Here is a 22,398-nt window from a genome sequence, read left to right on the forward strand (position 1 = left end):
GTCACCTATTGATGATCTTTATTGTGTGACAAAATTTCTGCATGTCAGTCTGTCATAAACTTTTAATGTTGCACCACTTATAATGCTTATAGAGGGATATAGACATGTCTCCATGAAAACCACTTTAGTTGTTTACCTCTCATAGATTAGGAAATTGTAAGAGCTTTTCACATGCTTTTTATTATCACAATGTTAACTTAGTTCTGATTCACTGCTTTAATTTGAACAACATCATAAAAAATATTTTGTCTTATTATTACATGCAAGTTGTCTGCAAATAAATTGTTAAAATGATTGCATAACAAAAAGATTATATTTGCCAATTTTCCACAAGATAAGAATCATGATATTAACTGAGAATTTCAATTCTAGTTTTATTTCATTCATTCATCAGGTATCATGGTTGATATCAATGATATGAACATTATGTATGAACTAGAGGGAGATGTGTAGAGTCTGTTCACCTGGGTTTCAATCTGTTGGTAGATGCTAAGCATCAAGTGACACATCTTTATTACATGTATATGATTGATTGATTGTTGGTTGCTTAAAATCCAGTGGCAAATATTTCATGCATATTCAGGACGACATGTATATGAAGGAGGACAATTTCGTAACGACATAACCACCTTGTTGGGCTTAAGTACCATTTCACCTCCACTGCAGGAAGTTGAGGGTTTGATGTCTTTGATCCCCAGTGGGTGTCATTAATCAAAGATTTTAACATCAATGTTTAGTACTTTCCACTAAGCATGCATGGGCAACATATAAAGAAGTAAGAGCAAAGAACATGGTGCTGAGTCCTGACTCCTTATATATATAAAAAGTTTATACATATTTACACACACTTCAGGTGTTTATAATCTAAATGCGGATGTCATTCTACGCACTCTAAAAGTAATACTACCAATGAAAGAATGAATAACAATCTAAAAACTAAGTTATCAAGAATATAAAATTTGTACTCAAGATATAATAATCCCTGAAGTACAACTGAACATAATCTCCAAGTACCGGCTATATCAATAGGAATCACTCCATGTCAGGACAGAGATCAGTTTTGATCTGAATCAACTATTAGGAGAGAGATCACATATCAGCTTAAATTTCTGAAATTCATCATCAAATTGATGTTGTACTATTATCCTGGGAATTATCATGATTATTGTTTAGATGGAAAATAATTTGATCTTTGAAAAGTTGTTACAGTGTTTGGCCTGAATAATTATGTAAATAGCAGTATACATGTACTGAAAATAACTGTGTCAGTTCATGCAATTATATATAATGTTTGTTGTCATTGAATTTATAAATATACAATATCTGTTAATGATCTGGAAAATTAAACCCTTTAAATTCATAATCAATTTCATATATACATGATATATATCCATATATACATGTATGGGTAACTCCCTTCATCTTGGACTTTATACATTTGTTATTTATCGAAATATATCGTTTTTTCAGTCAAAGCTGGGAAATAATTTTATGATCATATACATACATTATACATATATGTAGTGAAAACTGGGTAAAATTTGGTTCAATGAAATACAAAAAAAACCTCATAAAACTGTTGATGGTGACTGTAACATCATGCACTCTTTAAAAATGTATGCCATTGAATTGATTTACCATGAGGGGTTGTCTCAAAATGACCTAATCACAATTGCAAAGGTTAACAAATTGTTGACACTGCCACCATGAATTTTGTTGTGAATGGTCATCATGGTGACAGGTCATTGGCTAGATATGAAACATTTGAATTTCTCTTCAAAATTCAGATTTGAGTTTCTGACATTTATGTTCATTCCAAAGTTCAAATATTTTTTTTCATGTTTAGTACGTATACATATAATCAAAAGGGATGGGGACTTTTTAATATGTCCTATTCCAATCTTCACTCGTCACAGCTATATCTAAAACATCAGTGGTAGATATATGTATACATGTAGGTGTGACATAAAAATATACCGATCTATTTGTCTAATTGAAAATACATGTATAAAATGAAAGGCATGTCAGTTACTTCCAATGTTAGATCATGAAGTGACTAAATGATACATGTACATGTACAACATTGAAATGTCCTGGACATGTTTTAACACCAGTCTATTTCAGGCTTTCAATGATTCATCCAGTATAGTTCTGTACATATACTACATGTAAATGATATATTACATACTGAGGGCAACGGAATATTCAACTAATTCAAAATTTTCAATTAGAACAAGCATTCTGAGAGTATCACATGGCAAAACCTTTAACTTAGTTTAAGTCCCCAACCAGTTAAAATTCATTATACTGGAACAAATTGCTAACATTATTATATATAATCTATAACTTGTCATGACGTAAACTACATATACATGTAACAAATATCAAGTCAATATTTCCAAGCGTGGCAAAAAAGTGTGAAAAACTGATTATTTGTGTGATTTTTTTTTCTAATATATAGGACCATTATAACCCTGCACAAAATCATCAGACCAGATTGTCATCAGAACAAAAATTTGAACTTGTCCTGTAATTACTTGTCATGGTAAAACTATGTACCAAATATCAAATTAACATCTTCAAGCATGAAGAAACAAGTGTGGAAACTGATTTGCCAGACTGGGGTATGAACAGTCAGACAGATGGATGGATTGCCTATCTAAAGCCCCCTTCATCAGTGTAGGGGACAAATAACATGAATAAGATAAGATACAGAGAACAAATGTATAGAAGTAAATGAAACAGCAATCCTAATAGACTTATCAATGGCCAAAAGAAATCTAGTGAGTAACACAGTCTTTCTTTAAAAAAAAAACAATCAGTAGTTGATATTTAGTGGTAATTATGCCATGTGTCACAAACTTCATGAAAACTTATTTTTCAAATACTTTATTTATAGGTTGAAATTTATATTCATTAAATCGTCAATCAAACAAAACAAGTTCGGGTACTGCCAACAATGACCAAAGTGCAAAACAACTGTTGAAGATAAACAAGTATACACATAATTAGTATATATTACAAATAGTCCTGAAAGCATTCATAGTTGAACAATGTTGTAACATGTGTAATTGAATTCCTATATCAAATTTATAATAATATGTATCTAGTTTATCATTGGATTTGAATACATATAACAATTCATTCTCAAAATAGCCCTGTAAATAGCATGACACATTCACTATCAAATGGTTTCAGTATGCATACATTGTACATGTACTGGATAAATTTTCTGTACAGGATTGTTCGCAGAATTTTGAAAAACCAATATCAAATATGCACAAAAATACCAATTTTCCACAATCCACAAAAATTGGTAACCCATCAGAATACATTAGTCCAGATATATAATATTTGTATGCAATTAAAGAGTACTTTTGTGAGCAAAACCCATATGGAGTACAGCACTTAATTTGATCCCTACACTTCATACAGTACAGTATATATCTACATGTTGTCGACTTATTACATCACAGCAAGTTTTATTGTTCAGTGGTGACCCCCCTTTAAAGTTGTATGGAGTTAGTATATTGCATAGCCATAGGTAGTTCATGACATCATGTCTAACATTCATGGGTACATGTATGTCATCTGTTTATATTATTGTATTTCATTATTTATTTTTTTACAAAAGTTGGCAGGAAAAGTCCTCCGTGCAATAAATGTATTAAACAGTTCACTATTAACCCTCCATGAATGGATCAGTTGGGCTCAGTAGCAAACCATATAACTTATATTATGACCTTGGTTGACAAAGGTTTCTACCCTTTTCAAAATCTAAACCTTCACTTAGAACAGACAGACAAAATAGAGAATAGACCAATAGTATGAGTGTTTTTGTGACTTACTCTTTACATTCTTGTGATACATGTGCTGGCATTTTGTATTTACAATCCAGTATCATGGTTAATGTTTCACTATCATTGGCTTCTTGGAATGGTGGCTCTCCACAACACAACATAAACAGAATTACTCCTAAACTCCATACATCTGAAAAAAAAATAATATGAATGTATAAAACATACTTATATCTTACTCCATGAGTGAGCACACGCTAGTTGCATTATATTGTGTCAGGTATGTCAATATGAGGGAAAAGTGAAAATAGGAATATGAAATGTACAAATGTATATATACAATGTAGCAATTACAACATCAAACATGTCCCCCCCTTAAAAAAATAAAGAACACCTGCATGTTCACACTCGGGATTAAAATAAATGTAAATTGCAAATGTTAAAATTTATGTGTTCTAGTTTATCAGTAAATGTTGTGAGTGCAATTCCAAAGGTTATTCACTTATTGCACATTTATTATAAATGATTTATTAGTTTGACCTGACTAACTTTTGTTGGATGTATCAGATTTTATTATAGAAAGTGTCAGATCTTAGTAAAAGCGCTTTCACACATATTTTGGTATTTATACATGTACATGTATCATTTTCCACATGCCATTAACCTGCAGTCTACAATGTACATGTAACTCCATCTGATGATCAGTTAAGGTGCAGATCTGACATTAAAGACTCTTGCTGCATAAAGATTTTAATGGAATGCAGAGATCTGTCAGTTCACCATGTAAACCAAGTTTATTTATAATATTTTATACAATGTAAATGATTGCAGCGGAAGTAAACCTTGTGCAACTTATCAGTTATCAACAAATCCAACTCATCCGATTGGCAAACCAGAATCTTCATCAAAACAAAAGCATAACAAGATCTTAATCATGTTGATAATCTAGAAAAATTTCAATCCTGTAATCGTAGTTATGTAGATCATTTGGTTTGTCTATTAACCACACAGCTTACAGTTGATATATTTTTATACTTTTCATTCTCAAAATAACAAAATGTTGGACAGGTTTCAAACAAGGCTTCTGTAAGACTATGAATGTTTTTCTATGTTTATTTTTAAAGTGCATACACATTTATTGTTGCATTTTGTAATACAATAAGATTAGGATTAGTTTTATTTAATCTGTACATGAACTTAAAAGAACTCCCATGAAGACATATCAATTATTATTTGAAGTGTCTTTATATAAATGTTAACATGACTCCTCCAGGGTCTAAATAAAATAGACAGATTTTAAATGATGTTATTATTTATAAGCTACATGTACATTTGAAACCCTGGTTTTTAGTTAATCATGAATTTGAAGGTTCCTTTTAATTTAAAGTTCCTTTTTTAATGTACATGTCCATCCATTCATTTCTGTAACTCTAGATCTGTACTCTGTACATACTGTCAGGGTTCTCGCTAAGGATTTTTGAAGGCGAGTCCAGGGACTCGTCATTAAAAAAAAGAAAATATTATATTGCATTATAATGTAATATTTTAGTCTCCATTTCCTAAAAGAGTAATGAAATGACATTATTAAAATTAGACCACTTTTAAACTTTTGCTATAAAATGCTGATATTTGTGTTTAACTGTGTTCAGTTTATACAAAATATTTCAATCTTGATGCATCTGTGGACTCCACAGTTTTGAAAATGGTAAGTCCAGACAGATTTTGATGAGTCCAGGACTCATGGACTCGCCTTAGTGAGAACCCTGACTGTTGAAGTACATGTACCATATATACATTGTAGATGTACATGTAGCTCCATAAGAGTGGCTAGCTGTCCCTTCCCCATCTACGGTAGACTGTGCCAACTTTAAAGTAAAACTGTATACATACCAAGGGATAGATGGAGGTATACAAAGGGATAGACAGAGAAGATATTTACATGATTGAACATTTACTTTTACAATGTACATGTATATCATATTTCAAATATAGTTAAAAGACAGATTGACAAACACTTATTCTTCTTTAGGATAAAATGTGCATGCATTATCATATTATGATTTCATGTACTAATATTACATGTATTAATTAAATTTAACATGTGTACATGTGACTTTAAGTATGAGATTTCTTTGAAGTTACCATCTTGCATAAGTTGACATATTTGGGTCAAAGCATGTAATTACATTGCACATGTAATGTACTTATGACCATGACATCTGAAAACTAAATGCTTAAGGTGAATTAAGAGGTTCATGTTTATATATGGTATGTGTACATTGTACATGTATGTATACTTACTTATTCTATATGGATTAACAAGATTAACCTGCTGTAATTGATTAACCTGGGGCAATCACCAGGTGTCATAAATATGTAATTAAACTTTCTGATAAAAAATGAATTACACAGAAGGCAACATTACAAGTACATGTACAATGTACATTGCCAAAATTGAACAGGGCAGAAGATGCAGCGACTGAGGGCACTCTGACTCAGGACACCATACCCTTCTACATTTTGTATTTTGGGCTAACGAAACCACTGTACATAGCTGTCGCATTTAAAAAAAAATTAAATAGATTTTAAATATTAACATGAAGCAAGAAACACCAGTAATGGTGTTCATTTATGTCTTTTGAAATATATTGTGCAAAATAAAGAAAATAACAATTGGTTTCCTGTTAAGTTTCTTGTCACGTAAACGGTGAATCAAAATGTATTATTTTTTTCTCGAAAAACTCAATTGTTCCATTAATACTACTCTAACACCAACACAACCCACAGAATAAAAGTTAAAGTTTAAGAACTTATAAAAAAGGATACAAAAAGAAACCAAAGGCCGAATACCAAATTATGGTCCTTTATGCATCTTGTTATACAAGTACAAACAAATGTTTCCTTTTCATTCAACTGTAAAAACAGGAAAGCAAAAGTTTAAAAGATATTTACTCTTTTAAATGACATTTGTGAAGCTGAAGTTTTGTTTTAACCCAAATAATAAATAATGCAACTTTAATGTTACCCTTACATTTATCATGTTCATACATGTCAGTGGCCTGGTGGATCCAGAACTTTCCATACATGCCATAAGGGGGAGCCCACTCCAGTCATGTTTCAGTGATTCCCTACGTGTACATTTTGTATATAACCAACCAACTATTTCCCCACAAAAGGGGGGGGGGGGGGGGGGGGGGATCCAGGCCCCAGGAACCGCCTATGCATGTATCGTTTTTTTTGTGTGTTTTAAAATTTGGTTTGAATTAGATTTAAACTTACAAAAATATGTTCATAGAAACAATGAAAAATACATGATAATTAACTATCCTTTTATTTACAATTATGTAAAAATAAACATTTGATAAAGAGAATAATAAACATGTCATGAATGTTGCTAAAAACATGATGTGATGAATTAAGTTATTAAAGGCTGAAAGTCATAGGATAGTTAACAGGGAAATTTTGGATGCTGGTGTAAAACGCTACAATATATTTCTAGCTACAATGTACATGTACATGATGATGTAGAATAATACACAGAAGTAATAAAGGAAGCACACTACTTTCTACAAAAGTCACTCCATGATTTACAGCAATCAAGTTAAATGGTACTGTATGTACCATTGTGAAGTTTTAACATTGCAAACAGTACCAACTTGCTCCATAATTTAAAAGCAGACATGAGTTACAAACGTTATTCCTGCTGAAATTAGACCTGCCATACTACATGTACTAGTGATCATTTTGATTGGGAATAGTGCATAAATTGCGAGCTGGTTTAAGCTTCAATATAATGTAAATGTATCTTTAACTCATGGCAAATTAAATTGGTGACCGTGTGATGTCTTGGCATTTCTTTTATACATGTAGGTATTAGATGACTGAACTAAGTCTTTGATCATGACAATGACAATATCTTAATTTTTCATTTTATCAAATTAATCCTCAAAACACTTATTAAGAAAACCCTTTAAGCTTTTAGAATGTATGTACAAAATGTAGGTCTATCTTTCTCTTTTTTATAGTTCTTTGAAAGGTTGCTAACTTGTACATGTGTAGGGTGTCATGGTTGTGAATGTGGTTTTTGGTGAACAGAGTTTGGAATTAAACTCCTATTCACCATGTTCACTAGTGGGGGGTGTTCATATTAATGGTGTTGGTGGGCCTTCTTTCATATTGATTTAATAACATGATTAAGCTAGGATTTTGAGGGCTTTATTCACTTTTGCGCGCTATGAAAATCAACATGTTTTTGTGTAATAGCAAGGGACCAAGGATGTATGTTACTACATGTAGCTTCATATTTGACCGTGTCAGAATTTAAAGAACTTGTAGGCATGATTGGCAGTCAGTATTGTATGATCATGGTGATTAAACTGGAATTATAGTTATCCCGTACCATTGTAAACTCGTACCAACGTCAACTCGTACCACTTTACAAAAACTCGTACCAATGCAAACTCGTACCACTGCTAACTCGTACCAACTGATTTAAATGGTGTTTAATGATGTATATAATTTACTTTCACTCAATACCTCTCAAGTCTGTAAAATGTATATAATTTGAAAGTACAGTGACCAATTTGTAGCTTATCTTCCCTGTCTGTTAGATCGAAAATACTGTGGCAGATTTGATTTGTTGTCTCCCGCCTTTGAATAAACTTCTTTTTAAACTTTTACTGATAATTATTGAATTTAATTTTTAATCATTGCAAATTAATTTTCCATGAATAAATCCTAACAGTTAATCAAAATGATTTCCAAAATCAAATTCTTACTTTTTAGAAATAACAAGTTACAATGAAATGTAACTGTTTCCTGTTCCCGAATTTTCCCGCCAAAAAAGCACATGGCTTTCAACAATTGTAAACATAGCATTTAATTTGTGATCATGGATTACAGCATTAATTAATTTAATTTGGATATAGATATTCAACTTAAGGTACAGTTAAAACAATGTTTTTACTTTCTTCTGGATTATACCTACTTTGAAAGATCAGCTTAAAAAATAAAGCTTTTAGAAAAACATTCGTATTTTTGTCTATTAAAATCCAGTATAAAATTCAAGTAATTCAACATTAGTTTTTAAGTTTACCAAAAAATACTATAAAATATTCGTAAGTTTTAATATATTTTTGATGGTACGAGTTTACAGAGGTACGACTTCCCAGTGGTACGAGTTAACTTTTTTGGTACGAGTTAACATGGTACGAGTTTTCGTTGGTACGAGTTAACTTGCTTCCATTAAACTGTATTGGCCCTTATAACATGTATAATGAAAGATTCTGACATGGGATGTGGAAACTTTAATTCACAATTTCTCTTCAGATAAAGATAGTTTATTCCAGAGGACATTCCTGATCAACAAAAGATAGATTCATTTTTTTAAACATGGAATCACAGCAGAAATTAACTTGCAATGATTATACAATGTATCACTGCATAATCATTATCCTTAATAGAGGTCTAAATAGATTTCTGGAAATCATTTCTATTAAGTTGGAACTGTAAAAAATCCTTTTTGAGCGAGTATAACGACTGAAAGGAGGTTGTAAACAAATCAAGAATAGACAATGTTTAATTACTACTTTCCGTTTTAAAATGAAACGAAACCGGAAGTGATACATGTACGTGGATAGTGAATTCAAAATGAGTTCGTATTCATTAGGAAATCATAATTTTTCTGTTTTAATTCCTTTAGTAAGCATGGGATTTTGGAATCAGGACACCCCCCCCCCCCCCCCCCAACACCCCTAATGTAAATGTATGAGAACAATTAGGACCTTTATCAGGTCTATACAGGATTGGGTGTTTTAACCTCTGGATTTCAGGATTGACCCTTTCGCGATCAGGGAATGCTTTTTTTGAATTTCTAGATTTAAATTCATTTAAAATCGGGACCTCAGGATTCGTGTTTGTAAGCACGGGATTTGGGGATCAGAACAGCTCCTACCCCCCTCATTTACGCATGCTGATTTGCAACATAATCATGTTCATTGTTAATACTCACCTACTGCTGGGGGGTCATAAGAATCTCCTAGTAAAATCTCTGGTGCTGAGTATGCTAAAGATCCACAGGCAGTTTCAAGTTTTTCACTTGGCTTAAACATATTACTGAAACCAAAATCTGTCAATTTTACTATTCCTTGTTTCTCGAAGAACACAACATTTTCAGGTTTCAAATCTCTGTGTACAACATGTAATTTATGACAGTAAGAAATTGCTTCTACAATTTGCCTAAAATATTTCCGTGCTGAATCTTCGCCTAGACCTTGTTCATGTTTCATAATATAATCATACAAATCTCCCCCATCTCCAAGTTCTAAAATTAGGTACAGTTTAGTTTGAGTATCTATCACTTCGTAAAGACGTACTACATTTGGGTGCTGAACTAATTTCATACACCGAACCTCCTGAAATAAATGTGATTTAGATATTTCATCAAGTTTCGTCTTATCGATAACTTTGACTGCAACCCTTTCACCAGTAAAAACATGTCTTGCAAGTTTGACAACTGCAAAATGCCCCTTGCCTATCGTCTTATCCAGATCATATAGACCAGCGATCTTTCCATCTAATGTTCCTTTCGATTTCCTCTGTGCCATGTCTGCTTTCTTAACTTATAAAATATTATTATGGAGGCCTAGATAACTCCAAAAGTTTACACATTTCGTCGTTTCAATGACAATATCAACACTCCATTACAATATGTAAACAGTGCGCATAACTTTGCGCAAGACGTCACACGAAGAAATATGAATGAAAATGGATATGAAGAAAATTCCGGATTTGCATACTATATGTACAAAGGGGAATAAACTGGAATCGGCTTGTATTACGCTACACTCAAAGAATACACAATTAGCTTCACTTTGAAGCAGAAAAAAGTGTAGTAGTCAGCCGAAAACCAGCTTAAGTAAAATATAATATGACAACGCTATATAAAAGAAAAATACAAACAACAGTACAAAAAAAACATGATATAGAAAACTAAAGACTGAGCAGCACGACTCGAAACCACCTGAAAAACTTGGGGTAGTCTTAAATGCTCCGAAAAAAAGCAGATCCTCATGCCATCCTTGTTTTGCTTATTTTAATACAAACCCGATAAAGTTTAATTCCGGTACCGCACATTAATGCATTAATGGAAAGGGGGACCCGTCAATGTGGATTGTAGTTAACATATAAATCATACGGTCAATTTCGTTCGATGATGGCGACCGCAGACTAACCAAGGGATGACTTAATTCAACTTCACCACTTCTTTAAATAGCTTCGTTGTGAGGAAAAGTCCTCTAGCAAGGAAATCATGACGACGGAAATGCAACTGCCGCCTGGGAGATATATCATACTCCGTATCGGCAGTGGCTGCTAGTTTAGAAATGGAAAGTTCACAATTTCACAAAATATTTTGGCCACGCCGAGCATCACTGAAGAGACATGTATTGTCGAAATGCGCATCTGGAGCAAGCAAATTGGTACCGTTAATTTTATTACTACCACTGGGTCGATGCCTCTGCTGGTGGACTATTAGTCCCCGAGGTTATCACCAGCCCAGTAGCCAGTACTCCGGTACTGGCATGAATATACGGATTTTTTTGTTTTATTAAAATTTGCTTTTACAAAATGATAGAAATTATTATAAATTAAGGAATGTATTCCCTCATGCAAAGCTATGATTCCTTTGACGAATTTGGCTATACTTTTTGGAACTTTTGGATTATAGCTCTTCATCTTTTATATAAGCTTTGGATTTCAAACATTTTGGCCACGAGCATCACTGAAGAGACATGTATTGTCGAAATGCGCATCTGGTGCAAAAAAAATGGTACCGTTAGTTTTATTGCAATCTGAAATAAAATCCCTTTTGTCGTCAATATTAGTTTTTTAACCGCGACCCTCTTATTTAGTTTCTAGGTGTAAATCAAGATACGAGAAGACTTTACTGTAACTTCTGTACATGTCTTATCCGTTATTTCAACGGAGTGTCTATTCGTCCGGCTAGCCGGACAAATAGACAAAAATGTCTATTCGTCCGGCAATCAAATATGCGCGTGCGCGAAGATTTGATATCAGCAGCAGTATCATGCGGCGATTAAGTCCCCGGATGAAGTATCGGATTGCAAACGCGCGTACGCGATGGATGTTTTCAGAAATGGAGACCGTTTTTATGATTTTGAAGATGTTTTGAAGAAAATAAGGGAATACGAAATAGCTACCAATACTAATTTTTATCGGAGAGACTCAAGAACTATAGCAGCTGCACGAAAAAGAGGAATAAAACGGAATATTAAGCCAGAATTGCTATTTTACTCTATTACCTTTGCATGTATACAAGGAGGTAAAACGCATAAAAATTGTTCCTCGGGAAAAAGACCAAATCAAAGGTAATTAAAGTTGTTTTTTTAAGAATTGTTAATGGTTTTAAATGAGACCGACTAATTTTATTTTTATATTTTCATCATATTTTAACCCCCCCCCCCCCCCCCCCCCCACCAAAAAAACAAAACAAGCCTGAATATAGTTCGTAATTTGTCTGAAATGAGCATACATATAATACCCCAAAGATAAATTTACGGAACAGAACGTGTTTGCATCCGTAGTTGATTAAAGTTTTTAAGAAACTAACGATATCCGCCAGCAAAATAATGTTGTTTACATATTCTGAGAGATGCAAAAGCATATTTAGGAGGGGACCCAGGAAACGATCCCCTTTATGGAGCTTTCATAATGGTTTTGCATACTTTTATGGTACTTAACATGTTTTATACCAAACGAAAAGAAGGAAAGGGGGATGGGGTGCTCAAACTTACCGGCTGGAACGTTTGGTATTGAACATTTTAATATGAGAATTAAATCTAACTTTATAAATGTATGAACTTCTTCATTTACATGTACATCTGTATATAAAAAATACATTCAGGTACAGAATTACAAATATGAAATATGAACGAGGGGGGTGGGGGGTGGGGGGGGGGGGGGGTAGGATCTTTATCAGGACTCCGGGATCAGCTGTTTTTAAGCTTGGGATTTCGAGATTGACCCTTTCAGGATCCTGGAATTCTTTATTTCGGGATGTCGGGATTTACTTTATTTAATTTCGGAACCTCCTGATGTAGTGCTTTTAAGCCTGGGATTTCGAGGATCAGGACCCCTCCTATCCCCCATCATAAATGTGCATGGTTCTGTGCAAAAAATTATTCAGTGTCGCAGGGCTTTTCATCTGCATTGGCAGATCCAGGGGGGTTGGAACCCCCCTTTTTTACGATCAATGCATTTGAATGGAATAATGTAGTTGGAGGAACACCCCCCCCCCCCCCTTTTTACTCTGTGCTTGGACCCCCTTTTAAAATGGCTGCATCCGACTGTGATCTGCATGCATTGTTTAATTTCAAATGAATATTTTCCATGATCATTTCTAATCCTTTGCTGCTTATCATTTCAGGACATTTAGGCAGCATTGCTCATCTAGCATCAGTTTCCTGTTGTCAAGTGATGGACACTACCTAGAATTGAAGTCTATTAACAATGAACATAATCATGACACTTCTGAGGTAAACATATTAATGTTACAATTGTTTACGGTCTAATGTTAATCCACTTTCTTTTGAACTTATAATGTAAATGCCAATCTTAATTGACTAGGTTTACATGTATATCTAAAAAGATGTGGTATGACATGTATGATTGCAAATGAGATAACTCTCCACAAAAGACAAAATGATACAGAAATTTACAACTATAGGTCACTGTATCGACTTCAACAATGAGGAAGTTCATACCGCATAGTCAGCTATAAAAGGCCCCAAAATGACAATGTAAAACAATTCAAAGGAGTAAAATCTGACGGCCTAATTTATGTACAAAAAAAATGAATGAAAAAAATAATATATTACACATAAACGAACAACAACAACTGCATTACAAGCTCCTGACTCAAGTGACCTTCAACCCCAATCAATCAATCAATATAATGTACATGGAAAATTGTCTTCTTAGCAATCATTCCATATCTCTAAATTTATTCGTAAATGTCACAATAAGATAAACATGTATATATATATCTTTAGTCTAACAGGTTTAGTTTGAAGAGAAGAAATATATTTAAGTTCACTAAAGTAGTTCAACATAAGTTTTTAATCATAGCATGCAATGTATGATGCAGAAATAGTTTGAAAATGTGGTGGTAAAAATACATGGTGTGGTTTTATTTATTTCAGGCTCTGTTTAAACAACTGCCAAGAGAAAGAAGACTTCCAAAGGAAATGACTAAGGAGGCAGAGTCCTTGATCTCTCTCAAAGTAAACAAGAAGCTGTTGAGAGACCATCTTGAACAGAAGACTGGGAAAAAAGTATCACTCAAAGATATCACCAATTTGCAAACAATTATCAAAAACAGATCAAAATGTCATGATGTTGCTAGCTTGGTAAAGAAACTCCTCATTGACCATGGTAACTATTTAAAAGTGACATTAATTGAATTATCATGACCCATTTTATTTTTCAAAATCAAAATTTTAGCCTAATTTTCATAGTTAACTGATTGATAATGTCTGTTACCTTTTTGCTTATAAAGGAAGACAACATGAAACAGTACCAGTATACATGTATGATGACTCTGCCAATTTTCAGTTTTATTTATTTGGTCAATATACAGTTTAATACCAGCATACATGTAATATCACTGTTTTATATCTATTTCAGGAACAATAGTTGAATTGTTTGCATCAGAGGATAATGTTTTGCAAGGTTTGTTTTACCAGGACAAGGAAATGCTGCAAAACTTTGAAAATTACCCAGAAATTCTCTTCATTGATTCTACATTTAAGGTGAATAATCTAAGAATGCCTTTATATGTCTTTCTTGTTGAAGACAGTATGGGACAGTCAGAAATTGCTGGACTTTGTTTCTTAGCAGCTGAAGAACAACAGCTTGTTGATCACATGGGGAACCTATTCAAAAAATTTAATCCATCATATCAGAAAATGAAAATGATAATGGCTGATAAAGACTTTATTGAAAGAGAGACATTCAGATCAGTTTTTCCTCATAGTTCTCTACTAATTTGTAGATTTCATGTACTGAAAATATTTCGACGTGAAATAACAGTAGAAAAGATGGGAATAACTTCTTCACAAAGAAATGCTGCACTAGAACTAATCCAGAAACTTGTTTACAGTAGAACTGAGGACGACTATCAGGAGGTGTACAAGGAAATAGAAGAGGTGTGTCCTTCAGCAGTCATTGGATACATTAAAAGCAACTGGCATGGAATTAGAAAAGAATGGGTGTCAGGTATGCAATTAGATGAAGGAACCTTTTTAAATGCTACCAATAACAGACTAGAAAGCTTTAACCAGAAGTTAAAATCTGTTGTGTGTACCAATGCAACCCTAGATGACTTTTTTGACAAGTTTCGACCTCTCATTAGAACATTAAGAAATGAAAGGGACCTTGCAGGAGCAGTTGAACTGCAAAAAGCACGTGTTTGTCAGTTTGAAGACGACTCCCCTGAGAAAAAGTACATCACCTATTTGACAGATTATGCTGCAAAATTTGTTTTGATAAATATCAAAAAGTGTCAAAAAATGCAAATTAGTACAGAAGAAGACACTGGAATTCTGTATTATGAGGATTCTTATGGAAAAATTGCATTGAATGACAAAAAATGTTCCTGTATATTTAACAGATCAATGTCACTTCCTTGTGAACATATCCTTGTTACAAGGTTATTTTTGGGCCTAGATTTGTTTGATGCATCGCTCTGCAGCATGAGATGGACACTTTCTTATTATAGACAAAAAATGAGATTGCTGTCAACAGACAAAAGTGTGGAAGGACATGTTATCTGTTCTACTGTGAAGGAGAAAAATGGGCCATTGTCAGAACATCAAAAGTACAGAAAAGCATCAGTTATAACAAACCAGCTTGCATCCTTGTGTGCTGAAGTATCAATGGTAGAATATAAGAAGAGAATAGAGCAGTTAAATCAACTACTGACAAGCTGGAGATCAATAGGCAATAGTATAATATCAGGTAAATGTTTATATATTTTACATGTACATTTATCTGTACTTTTATAAGAACAGCCTATATTTTTTTATAGAATAACAATCAGAATGAGAAAAATTATTCAAAGTTTTCCCTACATGTACATTTAATACTGCATATCTGATAACATAAATCTTTTTCAAAATTTAAAAGTATAGTATCGTGATCAGTGCCATGCATGTTCTGATGGTAGCTTTTTTCAATTTTTATTTTCATGCAATATTGGTATTTATGTTTTTAAACTAACTTTCTAAAATAATACCTGCTGCTACATGTACTATTATTTTCATTTTTAGATATTTCAATCAGTGAAGATGTTTTACATGTTTTAAGTGGATGTGACCAACCAGGGTTTTCAAACAGGACAGCAGATAACAGTACAGCATATAGCAGTACAGCAGATATCAGTACACCAATTTCTGGGAATGTTATGCACGAACAAGGTTTTTACTTTTTTTAAACTGTTTTTGGTATATATCAATAATCATAAAGGTGTGCTTCATTGTCAGTGGTTACTACATGTTTTTTCTTTTGCTAACAAATATAATGTTTAAACATATTTTATTTGCAAAAGTAGCAAAAGGGATTGGACACAAGTTATAACAACATTAGAGATGTCCTCTCCCAATATAATGAGATAAGGGTCTACTGCAGAAAAGTTTTTATATATTTTATTCATACATCTATACTTCTATTATTTCTCATCCAGAATGTTCATAACTGCCATTGAACATTAAGCAAGCAACAATAAATATACATGGTCTAAAATAGCAACAATCTTTTCTAACTTCTACGACATTATGAAATTATGCATATATGCATGCTATTATTTTCAGATAATCATGAGGCAGATCCAATTAATAGCAGGAAAGATGGACAGTATGCTGGTAAAAGTACTAACTCTACAACAGTTTTACTGCAAGGACAAACAGATCCAATATGTTTGCCTTCAACAAGTAGGATAAATAATGAAGGGGATTCAGATGCACCTGATGCAACCGTCATTCAAGGTATTGAATATAAAGGAAAATTAATTCAAGTTAAATATGATACTTATTGCCTCTGAGGATTAAGACATTATTGTTAATATAATTTTATTGAATATACTATTCCTTATGGTCATTTAAAAGATTCTTGATAGTAACTGTAATTCAAAACAAATAAAAAACAATCAAAAATAGAAATCCTATGAAATATTACTTTCATGTTGATCTTAGTGTCTTAATTTTTTGTTTTTTAAAATAAATGCATTCTGAATAACTCTATTGTTTGTGTATAAATAGATAATTTTGATATTTTCAGATTTTTTATTCAAAATAGCAGACAAAGCTGCAGTTATAAGAGCAGAAAGAGGTTCATCAAAGATCGATGAAGATGAGGTTCAAGTTATATGGCAAGATTTACTACCATATGCAGAATCAATTTTAAACCTGACTACTCAAGTCCATGCTAAACAATATTTCACATATGAGGGCTGGTTAACTGTTGAAAGCACCATAAGAATCTTAGAAGGTAGGAAACATAGTCTCCAGTCTAACTTTAATTTTAATTTTTAAAATTAGTGTGCAAAATTTTTCTGAGCTTTTCCCAATATTTTTTCTTCTTTTACCATCCGTGGATGAGTTGTTTGAAATATACCATCAAGTAGATACTACTTGTATTTGTTAGTCAAATTGTTATTGATATTTCAGCGTCACTTTGAACTCCCTTCTGTCTAAAAAGCGTATAAAAGCACAAGAATTCCCTCCTCTGATATCTTCTAAAAAAGGAGAAGGTAAGTTTGTTTTATATGTTATCTGTATTTTTAGATTTTAAACATTTCACTATTACTGTATCAGTGCATTTATATAATAAGATTTATGATAAGATTTAGGTGACAATTTTGTTGATTTGTCTTCTGGTATTTTTTGTTGTTGGTTTCTGTCTCATTGACATTAGTTCATACATAACCTTTCATGAATATATATTATTATATACCTCACAACCAAGTATAAGGACAAACTTCAAAGCTTGAATATTTTTTCATGGGGTTCTAATACTAATTAATGTTAATTATAAAACTGATTACAATGGGCATATAGATGCAAAAATACTACAAAGTAAACAATTTGTTTGTTCGAGCTTCCATAATTTAATGACTTTTATTTTTTAGGCAAAACATCAAAGAATAATCAAAACAATTCAAATATGAAGAGAAAGAATAGTGATACCTCAAATCCTAACTGTGAAAAATAAACAAACAAAGAAGCCTAGAATAGATGAAATTTCCAATCATGGCTTAAATCTTGTTGAAAAAAATGGTGATGATTTGTTGAAGTTTACAGAAGAAGAATTTGAGAAAATATTAATCAAAACACAAAATATGGAGAAAGAAATTAAAGACTTCATAATCAGAGGTGGACATAAAAAATCTTTACCTAAAATTGGAAACCCAGTTTCAGCTGTGGAAGATTATATAGATAAAACAAGAAAGTTGACTGAAAAACAACGTACAATATTTGCTACATTTCTATGCAACTCGTACAAAGAAATAAGTTTTAGAACACCTGATGTAGCTAGCTTGATACACAATATAATAACATTTGTTCTGGAATACAAGGAAACTGATATTGCAGAAGGTTTGTATTTGCCCACTTTTCATATTTTTAGACAGTCTATTACAAGCTAATGCTTAAAAAAATGAATAAACTTATTTTTGATAAACATAGAGTTCTAATATATGTAGTTAAATAATAAATGATGCCAAATACAGATTGTGTGGGGAAAATTAAGCTCAGTTTTTATGTGTTTTAAATTATTTTCAACATACCTTTATCTTAAAAAAAGAGACATCATATAAATCCAGGATTTTTTTTTTTAGAGAGAATACATCTTGAAGTAGATTCAGAGAACGTAAGAAAAACATGTTTATCTGATGATGGTACAGAAAACTTTGAACCTATTGGTAAGTAATGCAAGAATGCAAAAATAAGTATGTGTCTTGTAAGTAATAATTTTATAAGAATTTGGCAAGAGCCATCAAAAATAACTGTTTAGCTTTTCCTTCTCTTACTTAACATTAATTTATTTCTGCTCTCACTATTAAATCATAGACTGTAGTTACAGTGTATTAGGTTAAGAGGTTATAAATACAGTTTTACATACATAACGAATCTAGAAACTGTTTATGAAGATTTTAACCAAGAGGAGAAGATATGAAGTTTTTTTATGTGCTATAATATTTTATAAATATGAAACAAATCTGTCCCCATATTCATTTTACCAACCTAATTGTGAAGTTGCCTTTTGACTGAAAATAAGATAATTGGTTGTAAAATTAATTGGTGACATTTAGATTATAGATAGTTGTCTCATTGGCATCATACCACATTCTTAATTATGTCTAAGCACTTGTAAGTCAAATTGTCACATGTTATAGTATTTGTTGCATAATATTTCAGTACTCAGTGACATAAAGTATCCACCAAAGTTATCCAGGAAAGGACGACCAAAAGGCAGTGAGAAAACCGTTATTGGTATAACAAAGAAATCAAAGAGACATCACCTTCAGCCTTTCTTCAAGAAAAGTAGTGGGATAAAAGAATTAGGTAATGTTTGCTCTAATTCAAATTATGAAAGGGTAATTTCAAAAAAAAATATTTAGACATTTTTTTAAATGTACGTGTATGTCTATTCAATATGAGATAAGTGTTTGGTTTAAGGTAGTTTGACAGATTATGGTTCTGGTTAAAGCTAGTCTCATAAAATGGATGTGTGCTCACATAAACAAGTGACTAACATAAACAATTCCATAATGACGTAAGCTTTAAAAGTATATTCCTAATAATGTTTTTTATCTAAAGTTTTGAAAAATGAAAATGTGAGCTGGTCTTTCTATTGAAGCATTTCATGTTGTTTATGAAAAGCAATATTTTGTTTTAGATGAAATAAAGTGTATGTCTTGAATGTATAAAGAATATTGGCTTTGATATTCTTTGACATTTAAAAACTAAATATTACATGTTTTATTTTCTTTTACAGCAATATTACAGTGGATTTTGGGAGATGAAAAAGGAAAAACAGTTTTTGAGAATAAAGAAAAAGTTTTTCAAAATGAAGTACAGGACCTTGCTTTTTCAAGTGCTCTTGTTGATGAGAGTGTAGACCTATTAATCGTTGAAAAGTTTTTTACAAAAGAAGCAATGATTGATGTCATGAGTGTAGTTATGAGAAACAAAGAAAACTCATTTCATAAATGTGGTTCATGCACTATGGATTTGACTTTGACCACTAATGTTGTTAAGTGCTCATCATGTCTAGGATGGAATCACTTGCCATGTGTATTTTTGAAAACTGTTCCAAAAGCTAAACATTGGTATTGTAAAAGATGTAAGCAAATCAATAAATAAAGATTCATCAAAATTATATTCAATAGCATATACATGTATCATATTGTTCCTCATTATGTCTGCCATTATTTGCTGAAATGGTATCAGTTTAGTTCAGACAATTGTATTTTTATTTGATAAAGTAAAGAACAATGAATACTACTAGAAAACGTCATTTGTAATTTATGGTTAGTAAAGCCTGTCTTCCAAATATTTGTGCAGACGCTTGTGATGACAAAGGATCTTTGTATTTTTTCCCAATTAAGTATGTATTGCCATAATTGTATAGCTACTGTTTCAATAAAATTGATAAGTTTCTTCTTAATGATTTAAAACATTGTGGTCCTTTACAGCTTTCCATTTTTTTTGTGTATTTGTATTTTTATCACTTCTTACTATTATTTGATCTTGTATACATGTATATACTATATATGCTGCTATTTATAACATATGATAAGTGATTGTTTAATATGATGTTTGATGTTAATTTTATTGATAGTATTTTTATTTTCTTTGAATTTAACTACTTCATATAAAATAAATTTACAGGTCTTGAAATAAATTGTTATGGTTTCCCTATGCAAGCAAAGTTTTTTTTATGGTATTATAGGAATCTTTCTGTCAATCTATATAAAAATAAGGAGATGTGGTATAATTGCCAAAGAGCCAACATCCATTTGTCTGTCCATGATCTTCATGTGTTCCTAGTTTGCATACACCAAAAACAAAGCTTTATATGATCAGTGACTGTATAAAGCACAATTAATAGGTCATGTGCATTGTAAATGTACACCGAGTCAATCTGGACCAAACTGTCAAAATCCTTCTTTTGGATGTATGTATTGCCTCACATGTGTAGAGTCACATTATGTGAGACAAGTAGATGCTTATCAAGTGGCAACAGCTTAAGCTGTTTGTTTTGAGATGTATATTACAGAAAGTATAAGACTTTTGATACCTCATTTTATATCCTGCATACAGATGCCTTAAAGTGGTAAATTATTGTTCATTGTCCTTTTTCAAAATTTTCAGACACCAACCTCCAGTTGCCCATTTAATAGATTTTCATATATATATATAAAATTGAAAATGGAAATGGGGAATGTGTCAAAGAGACAACAACCCGACCAAATAAAAAAACAACAGCAGAAGGTCACCAACAGGTCTTCATTGCAGCGAGAAATTCCGGCACCCAGAGGTGTCCTTCAGCTGGCCCCTAAACAAATATACGTAATCATACGTTTTTTGATTGAGTTAAGTCTGCCAATTGATATTTTATCGTATGTTTTTCTATGTTGTGATGTTATGCTATTGTTACAGAAAAAGGGAGAAGGTTTGGGCCCATTAAAACGTTTAATCCCACTGCAAATGTTTGCACCTGTCCTAAGTCAGGAATCTGATGTACAGTAGTTGTCGTTTGTTTATGTAATATATACGTGTTTCTCGTTTCTCGTTTTGTTTATATAGATTAGACCGTTGGTTTTCCCGTTTGAATGGTTTTACACTAGTAATTTTGGGGCCCTTTATAGCTTGTTGTTCGGTGTGAGCCAAGGCTTCGTGTTGAAGGCCGTACTTTAACCTATAATGGTTTAATTTTTAAATTGTTATTTGGATGGAGAGTTGCCTCATTGGCACTCACACCACATCTTCCTATATCTATATACTAGTTCAGTGACAATGAACGCCATACTAATTTCCTAATGTACACAAGAAACTAAAATTAAAATAATACAAGACTAACAAAGGCCAGAGGCTCCTGGCATATACATGTATGTTTAATACTATGTGTTAATACATGTACACTTTTCCTAGAAAATACTGAACAGAATGACTTCATATTTCTTTCCCATTTGACCTTTGTCAGATGAATTGGTAGGCATTTTAGGCATGCTTCCTTTCTGGTTTATCTAGCAAGAATATGGTTTCGGAGTGGACATAAGATAAATTATTTAAACATGAAGGTCAAGTTAAGAGGTAATCTTAAATGCCATGGAACTCCTCGTTCTGAGTTGTAGCATCCATGAGATAAATATTAAAAGCCTACAATAAGAATTTGTAACGTCTCTATATACAAATCCTTACATAAACAAATCAAATATTTTGATCGTGCCGTCTTTGGTCAAGATAAATATGATATGTCATACATGGATACTGCTATACATCATCTTGTCATGCCAATATGA

The 22,398-nt window shown here is 32.3% G+C and overlaps 2 protein-coding genes across 4 annotated transcripts in view; one reads left to right on the top strand and one right to left on the bottom strand.

Annotated features, from left to right (window-relative positions):
• The window catches only part of LOC134721513 (SNF-related serine/threonine-protein kinase-like), a 37,866-nt gene extending 27,329 nt beyond the window's left edge, over window positions 1-10,537 (bottom strand). For all 3 annotated transcript variants that reach the window (XM_063584589.1, XM_063584588.1, XM_063584587.1), the window contains exons 1-2: window positions 9,808-10,537; window positions 3,849-3,990 (exon numbers count right to left, since the gene is read on the bottom strand). In XM_063584589.1, coding sequence (XP_063440659.1) covers window positions 3,849-3,990; window positions 9,808-10,402 — 737 coding nt within the window. In that variant the 5' untranslated portion in view covers window positions 10,403-10,537. The remainder of the gene's footprint in view (window positions 1-3,848; window positions 3,991-9,807) is intronic.
• Window positions 10,538-11,902: 1,365 nt separating this feature from the next.
• On the top strand, window positions 11,903-20,640 carry LOC134722796 (zinc finger SWIM domain-containing protein 3-like). Its single transcript, XM_063586422.1, has 11 exons — window positions 11,903-12,184; window positions 13,243-13,351; window positions 14,018-14,249; window positions 14,502-15,833; window positions 16,145-16,291; window positions 16,685-16,858; window positions 17,151-17,360; window positions 18,044-18,466; window positions 18,709-18,792; window positions 19,289-19,435; window positions 19,869-20,640. The coding sequence occupies exons 1-11, from the start codon at window positions 11,937-11,939 to the stop codon at window positions 20,234-20,236; spliced, it is 3,474 nt and encodes a 1,157-aa protein (XP_063442492.1). The 5' UTR covers window positions 11,903-11,936; the 3' UTR covers window positions 20,237-20,640.
• Window positions 20,641-22,398: the final 1,758 nt, after the last annotated feature.

This window comes from Mytilus trossulus, chromosome 6, assembly GCF_036588685.1.
Source record: "Mytilus trossulus isolate FHL-02 chromosome 6, PNRI_Mtr1.1.1.hap1, whole genome shotgun sequence".
NCBI classification, from domain to species: Eukaryota; Metazoa; Mollusca; class Bivalvia; order Mytilida; family Mytilidae; genus Mytilus; species Mytilus trossulus.